The sequence below is a fragment of the Capsicum annuum genome, chromosome 3 (assembly GCF_002878395.1).
Source record: "Capsicum annuum cultivar UCD-10X-F1 chromosome 3, UCD10Xv1.1, whole genome shotgun sequence".
NCBI lineage: Eukaryota > Viridiplantae > Streptophyta > Magnoliopsida > Solanales > Solanaceae > Capsicum > Capsicum annuum.
Genome location: NC_061113.1, coordinates 241,100,789 through 241,109,472, shown reverse-complemented (window position 1 = coordinate 241,109,472; position 8,684 = coordinate 241,100,789). Strand labels below are relative to the sequence as shown.

The window sequence follows — 8,684 nt, the reverse complement described above, 5'->3', positions numbered from 1 at the left end:
TTCTAGTAAATAGTAGTACACTTTTTTCAAAAAATAAATAAATTTAAAACCATCCAAAATAACTATTTTGATATAAAACAGACTCCAAATATTGTGGCCTTAAAGCCCAAGCTTCGCTTGCTTTATTGGCTCTGCATCCAATTTGGGGTAAAGCTTTCCCAAAGAAACATATAGTTTTATATTGGAGGAGAAAAAAAATTTAAATATGTCATCGAAAAATAATTTATTTGTTATGAAATATAAAAAAAAAAAAAAGAATAAATAGAGAGAAGAGGGGAGACTTTTTTATTTCTATTGAGGGATGAAAGGTCATAATATTGATAATACAGTGAGCAACTCTATTTACAGGGGAAAATACTCTCAGTTTCTTTCTAAAAGACAGATACTACATATCCTAATATATATCAAATAGATCTTCATAGATTTTATCCATAGTCTTGACAGACAAAATACATTTATAACATTATTTATGTTATTCATTAAATATTTGATTTATTTATGTTTTAAAGGTGGTTTTACAAAATTCTTTTTTGCATCATGGCCTCTTATTGAACGATCGTGTCACCAAATCCCACATCAGTCAATATTAATTGAAATCAAAATTAAAAATTAGACCATTTAACCAAAAAATGCAACCCATACTCTATCCCATTAACAACTTGTCTATTTTTTCAAATCAAAAAGAGTTATATTGTTTCTTTTCATATTATTCATAATATTAAATAACAACATAAACTAATAGTATTAATAAAATTTAGAGTTTCAAAGTATTATTAATAATATTAATTTAGTAAAATACCGCTAATTAAAAATTTCTTAATACGTGTGTTAAGTCAAGAAGGACAAGTATCAATATATATATATATATATATAAAGGAGAAACATAGAGGAGATGATGTGACACCCTCTTTGGCCTTCATTGATATTTATCTTTTTCTCTTTTTTTTTTTGGATTTTTGGCTCTTTATTTCTCTATTTATGTTATTTTAATTAGGCCAAAAAATATGGAGATTCAATTAATCGACTTTTTAATTTTCATTATAATTATCTTCTTAATTGAATGACTTAATATGCATTCATGTATAACCTTTTGGTATACTTTCTATCTTTTTATAACATCATCATAAGGTAACTTGTCAAACCCCTCCAAAAATCTATCTTCTATCTATTTAACATTCAATATCTACATAAAAATATTGTCATGTAGGTGAAGGGTGAGTTTTACCAGACGAAATTAAAGTGACAGTAAGTTTTTGGTGATTTGTTGTATGAGATTATTGATAACATTTTCTTTCTTGAAAATATATAAAAGTCCTTCTAATCTCTATTCTTTTTTGTATGAGGTTGGAATTCTTTGATTATTTGTTTTGTTCGCGGTAATACATATAACAAAGCAATGTTTGTAATTCTTTTAATTATATATCTTTGTATACATTTCTTTTTAGATTTATAATTTTTGGATTTTCTTTTTAAGGTTTAGAATGATAACGTTATTATTCCTTATATATCTTTATATACATTTCTTTTTAGATTTATAATTTTTGAATTTTCTTTTTAAGGTTTAGAATGATAATGTTATTATTCCTTTAGTTTGATGTGAGGTTAGTCCTTAAGAATTTTTTATGTAATATTGACACTTTTCTATTATCATCATTCATATTTTTTTTTTTTTTGGCATTCTTACTCTATTTTATTATATAATTATAATACAATAATTTACTTTAGGTATTAAAAAGTCTCCATAACTCACACTTCATTTTTATAATTTTCATTCTAATGATAGTGAGTATTAAAAGCCTAGAATTAAAGATAATATTAAATTTTCTAAATGTTATGGTACTTCTCTCCCTTCCTCTTAATTAAATAATCCTTGAAAAGGATAAGGAGCAAATAATCATAATAAGAAGGCAATGAGCTCTTGAAGAGCCTACGACATACCACTTCATGAAACCTTATGAGAGGTTCATGTACCTGAAAATAATGAAGTAATGAGATCTCAAAATGTTATGTCACATTGTGAACCGATACAAAATGATATATCATCAATATCTTTGACACAATATTGGCGCAATATTGTGAAAAATTACGAGGATTTGAATTCTGCGTTTATTTAAGCATGCTGACGTAGAAACATTTATCAAGCGACATGAAAAGATGCATTTTGGTAAGCGTAAAACTTATTTGATTGCAGTCCAGACACTTGAAGATGTCACTCATGAAATGTTGAATATTGTCACTCAAAAAAACTTATGTGAAAACTTTTAAAAATTCAAATTGCTTGAAGCATGTACAAGTTCTGGGAAACTTATTTATAATCCTTATATTATATAAGCTTATTGCTTGAACATCATTGGAACTCTTGGAGAGTTTTCAAAGCAATAGATTATTTGCTTAAATTCAAAATATATCGAATTGAATTGGTTATGAAGTACCATATCTTAGTGCAATTGATGCACTCATGTACCTTGCAAATACTACAAGGCCTATAGTCTTTTCAGTCAATTTGTTAGCAAGGTATATTTCTGCTCCTACTATGAGACATCAAAATGGGATAAAACACATGAGCTTGTTTTATTCTAAAGATTGCAGTCCGATCTTATTGGTCATGCTGATGTTGGGTACTTATCTGACCCGCATAAAGCTCGGTCTCAAATAGGCTATGTGCTCATATGTAGTGGTACTGTCATATCTTGGAGATATACAAAGCAATCTATCGTAGTTATTTCATCGAATCATGCTGAGATAATAGCTATTCATGAAGCAAGCCGAGAATGTGTATGATTGATGTCCATGATACATCTCATTGGATAAAAATGTGGAGTGAAATATGACAATCTACCCACAATTTTATACAGAGATAATTCAACATACATAACACATCTTAAGGAAGGATTCATAAATGGAGATAGAACGAAGCACATTTTGCCAAAGCTTTTCAACATACATGAGCTACAAAAGAATGATGATATTAACGTGCAACAGATTCGTTCAACTGACAATGTGACTGATTTATTCACCAATTCTTCTCAATTGCAACTTTCAATAAGATATTGTACAAGATCGAGATGCAAAGGTCAAGGATGTTCTCATTAGGGGGAGTTAATACGCGCTGCACTCTTTTTCCCTTACGAGGTTTTGTCCCACTGGGTTTTCCTTGTAAGGTTTTTAATGAGGCAGCCGAAATGCGTATTATTAGAGATGTGTACTCTTTTTCCTTCACTAGATTTTTTTTCCTACTGAATTTTTTTTAGTAAGGTTTTAACGAGGCACATTATCTACCAATTAGACATTTAAGGGGGAGTGTTATAAATGTATTTATATTGTAGTGAATGTCTATCAAGATCTACTTTTCTACTTTGTTCTTTCTTGTTTTATAACAAAAAGGAAATAATGGATTATAAATTGAAAAACAACGGCAAGTTCAATTTTAATTGTAGGAAAAAGAAAGAAAGAAAGAAAGAAAGAAAGAATATAATTAGGTTTCTTAAAAATTGAAAAATCAGATCAAACCGCCGATAACCAAATTAGTAAATGTATATCATGTTTAGTTTGGTTTGTTTTGATTTTTGATAATTGCAGAATCAACTAAATTGATTTGATTTTGATTTAACCAAATCCAAACCCAAACCCAAATCCAAACCCAAACTGAACCAAGAATACTATTTCTTTCGTCTATATTTATTATATTCAAAGATAATATAATAAAATTATTTCTATCATTTACTTCTTAATTTTTATGACAATAGAAAAATGGATAAATAAAGATGGTGAGAAGAAGTACTAAATTTAAGTAAGAAACTCAAAAGATGGTGATAATTAAGAGGTTTAAACATATTCACCCAACAATTCAACATTGATAGTTAAATAATACATTCTTTGATTTAGTGTACAAACCTCATATGAATAAGGTTCTTATCATATTTCTCAACTATTTCACCTTTACTTGTTACCACACATTCTCTCAAGTCATGCTAACAAGTGCATGTCACACAATATTTGTCCCTTAATTTTACTTCACATGCTGGAATACCAGTTTTTAAAATGTCGTAATCGTATAGTTATATATATACCCACTTAATGGGGAAATTGAAGTTCTGGCTAAATACACAACATAATTAATTAAACATAAAAACTGCATATGAATTGAACAAAAACAATACCCTATATATATAACTTTAAAACAGACCTAACTGCATAACCCAAAATCGAAAGAAAAAACAACACTTGGTAGCTGATAATTCATATACTAGCACATATATTCAAAGCACGAAGCTGAAGAATGATTAAATGTGGCAAAAAATAATAATAACTACCATCATCTCGTATATAATTTGATACAAATTTCTTGCAATTAATCACTTGTCAAAAGAGGTTTTAACAAATAGTAAGCCTTCATTTTTCTTCTTTTTTGTCCTTTTGATTTTATTAATCAACATTTGTTATGCCTCCATTTTACCTATTGTTATTTGGTCCATTGTTTCCAACATAGGCCCTTAGAGAGGGTGATTGAGTGAGACCATAAGGAGCAATAGTCTGTTTTTGATTCCCATTCTTCTGCTGCATTTTTCTTCTGGCAATGTAACCTCTGATCCACGGCGTGACATCCTCGTTGATCTTGATCATGATGAAGAATATTATCCGATAGGTTACTATCATGATGAAGATCACACTTACATCTACCCATTTTGATCTGTTTAGGTCGATTTGGAATATTTGCTCTAGTATGAATTCACCCGGGATTTTGGGAAGATCAGGACTCGAGTTATCAAACACCAACCCCATCAAATCGTTTTGATATTGTCCCTGCAACATCCGCGGTTTAGCTAACAATTCAATCCTTGTAACATTGTAGTAGTCACAAAGAAGTCGTGCTTGTGACACTGTCAGTGCATAGAAGTTAAATGAGTCTGAGTCTTACCTGTAGTGCCCAGAAGTGGAAACTGAGGTAAGACATAGGATAACGCCAGAAAGGTTTTGGGATGTCATTGGGGAGTCTAAAGTATCCAGAGACTAGCATGAATATTCCCTAGCATCAAAATGAAAAAGAGCAAAAAGTTAATTAAGACTGCTGGAAATTAGTTGTAATTTTGGACTAACAGAAGGGAAACTGATCGAAGTTTATTACCTGAATTCCAGCACCTATAATGATTCCCATGAGGAAATTAGGGACAACACTAGCTATAACCATCATCAAGCTTTCGACAACAGTGACGCTGGCGTAGAGGCACACCACAAAGAACAAATAGTGTGTGAAGCCCGGGTGTAACCGGACCATGAAATAGCAGACAGTGCCAGACAGAAACGTGATCAGTATCAGAAATGGCATCGCGGATAAGGTATTGCTCACAACAAATGCACTGACACCATAATGTCCATTCATCCTCTCCCTTTGAAAAACCTGTGTTCAGTGGGAAAAAAATGTTCGAGTTGTTATAGCACGTTGCCAAAAAGTTGGTTAGTTTTTTCGAGATTATGATACTAGGTACAAAATACAAACCTTCATATCTTCGACGAAAGAAGGGAATCCTCCAATTGACATGAATGTCACGAATCCAAAGACAAACGATGCACATGCTCCTCTTGCCTGTTTCATAGCAGTTGAAATTAGAGATAAAGTTGATTTCTTCTCATTCATAATAAAGGAACAAGTTAAATCTTTCAACTATGTGGCTGTGAAGCTTTGCTAGTGTTTCTTTTGTACAGTCAGTGTATAGAAGTAAAACTCGTAATTACATTTTCTTCAATAGGAATTAGAACAATACCAGGATGGAGCTATAACCAGTTCCCACATTAAGATAGATAGTTCCGATGCAAATCGTGACCACCAAGTATATAACAAGCCTCAACCAGTAATAACCAAAGTCTCTTGACATGTTAATAAAGGAACGTTTAGTTAAGGTGTAGGCCTGCATGAAGAAACTAGCCTGACTTCCTCCAGAATCCAGCACTGTTCCTTTCTGTTGCACACCCAAAAAAAACATAGTTAACAATAATGTATGATATTAGAACATGATTTCTATGATAACACAGTATTAATCAAAGTTGAAACAACGAAACTTACAACTTTCGACATTTCTTCAACCCTTTCATTAGCTGAGTAACTGTACTGAGAACGACGATAATAGTCTACTAGGATTCGTATAGCTTCAGCTGTCGTCGTTTTGTCAAGAGGATCCTCGTTGGACTCAAACTGATTAGAAATCAATCAAAAAAATAATACAAAGTTAAATAATGAAGAAAACAATGCCAATATTGCTTAATAGTAGTTCACTTTGGTTTAAGAAAAGACTAAGAATATGTTGATTATTAAATTGCACTTTATCTGAAACAAAAGCACATGGTATGCATACTTCAATTGTTCCCCTCCCATGAAGCAGAACAACTATAGCAATTGTAAAAAGAAAAAAAAAGAACAGATTTTGTAAAACACTAAACTAAGCTAAACAAAGATTTGAATTTTCTTAATGGAAACAAGATTATTCAAGGGAAAAAAGTTTAATACCCGTAGCTTCATCGACCCTTTTAGAGTTGCCTTAACTTTGTCGAAATCAGAATTGATGCATCGTAAGAAATGATCTGATGGATTTCTCAGAGCAGGACAAGGAAAACCAGCTTGTGCAAAGAACTGCAAACACCAATTTCTGAGAATTAGCAAAAGCAATAACAAATCTGTATCGTTCCAATTTTATCAGATGTCCCTAAAAAGTAAAGTGGATGAAACTGGAAAGAGTGAATCTTGCCTCATATGCTTCAGAAGCCTGACCAAAGTAAACTGTTTTGCCTCCAGAAAGCAAATATAATCTGTCAAACAACTCGAATACTTCACTGCTCGGCTGGTGAATTGAAGCTATAACAGTCCTTCCATCTCTCGACAGACCACGCAATGTCTGTGTAACAAAGAACGCTGAAGCACTACAAAAAACAAGACGAGTTACCTGTCAGTGTATATAACTTAAATCTGAAAACGAAAAAACCAATATGTTCATTTCAGATGATAGATCTCTAAGGTTGAATACATTACTAGTACCTGTCAAGACCACTAGTTGGCTCGTCAAGAAAGAGCAATCTAGGCCTCATAAGAATCTCAAGCGCGATACTAACTCTCCTCTTTTCTCCTCCACTAATACCGCGCAAGTGCCAGTTTCCAATAACTGTATCAGCACAATCTTGAAGTCCCATTTCAATAATAGTGCTCTCAATCAACGTTCGTTTCTCCAACCATGGCATCCGATCAGGTAAACGTAGTTGAGCAGAGTAAGATATCGTCTCCCTAACTGTCAATGTCCCGATCAACGTATCATCTTGTGTCACATATGCCTATAACAACAGCAGATTAAAAATCAAGCCTCAGCTTTATACTCATAGTACACATTTTCCACGTAAAAAAGGAAAAACAAAGCGCGATCTGTCCTACTCACCGCGGTACCAAATGAGAGATTAGCTTTACGACCATTAAGCAAAACTCTCCCTGAAAGAAAAGCATTAGAAGCAAGTCGACCAGAGAGGGCATCTAAAAGCGTAGATTTTCCAGAACCAGAAGGACCCATCAAAGCAGTAAAAGTTCCAGGTTCAGCATAACCAGTAAGTCCTTCAAGAACATTCTGTGTTTCTCCACTATTAAGAGTAACCATTACAGTCAAATCTTTCCAAGCTAATCTAGCAGAAACATCTCCAATAAACTCCGTATTTGTTTTCTCCTTCCATAATGTTTCGCTCAATGGACTTAATCCACCTACAACTATACCATGACCTTGTGGTTTATTCGCTTCGATTTCCATCATGGCATCATTTGCTGCTGATGTTGTAGACGTCGACGAATTCCTCATCATCTCTAGACAATATTTTTGTATTACTATGTTCTTTGCTTAGATCACTCCAAGATACAGAGAAAAAAAAATATTTGACTAAAGCAAAGAAACTCAATGCATAATAAGCATGGTCTATTTTTTGAACATTTCAGCTTAAAGGGGTTGCATCTATAGTTGTAAATGCGGCTAGGTATGGACAAAGGCTGAGGGACTACTAATAATTTTCTTTTGACAAAGCAATGGTGAAATGAATATTGTATGTATGTGTTAAGGGGGGTAGAGGGAGAAAAATGAAATTGTTATGAATTTGACTGAATTGATTCATGCAAAATGAAAAGGAAGGGATATGGGTTTTTTTTTTTTTTATTTTTTTTTGGTTGGTTAGAATTGTCTCACACCACGGTCTTCTTCACTGACTTCACATGCTTGATTGATCATAACAACTATCAACCATCCAACTTCAATTAAGCGCACACCAAATATGGATGGCTTACTTATTAAGTACTATTTGTTACTGTTAGGTTGTGTTCGAGTCGATTTGTATGTGACTCGACTAGTTTATCCATCATAATCATTCAAGCTAATTTGGATCAAATTTAAGAAAATTTAAACATCAAGAAGAGTCCTGACATAACTAATAAAGTTGTTGTCACGTGATCTTCGTCGCAAGTTTAATAAGGTTGCGGACTATAGACTCGATCTTGTAGTTCAGCCCTTTTAGAAATCTTGTCCAAACTCAGCGCATAACGGGAGCATACCGAAGTGAAGTACTCTTTTAAAGTTACATATTAAAAATGATGGAAAAAATGTTATAAATTGAAATACTTCTCACCTCAATATGATGGAAAAAGATATTTTAAGTTTGTTTGATAAAAT

At 32.5% G+C, this 8,684-nt stretch overlaps 1 protein-coding gene across 1 annotated transcript; it reads right to left on the bottom strand.

The window, feature by feature from the left end:
* Positions 1-4,228: 4,228 nt before the first annotated feature.
* Positions 4,229-8,275, bottom strand: LOC107862760 (ABC transporter G family member 11). Its single transcript, XM_016708418.2, has 10 exons — positions 7,419-8,275; positions 7,028-7,317; positions 6,741-6,912; positions 6,503-6,625; positions 6,062-6,190; positions 5,763-5,957; positions 5,498-5,584; positions 5,126-5,398; positions 4,919-5,026; positions 4,229-4,803 (listed from the first exon to the last, which is right to left on the bottom strand). The coding sequence occupies exons 1-10, from the start codon at positions 7,827-7,829 to the stop codon at positions 4,453-4,455; spliced, it is 2,139 nt and encodes a 712-aa protein (XP_016563904.1). The 5' UTR covers positions 7,830-8,275; the 3' UTR covers positions 4,229-4,452.
* Between the last annotated feature and the right edge of the window lie 409 nt (positions 8,276-8,684).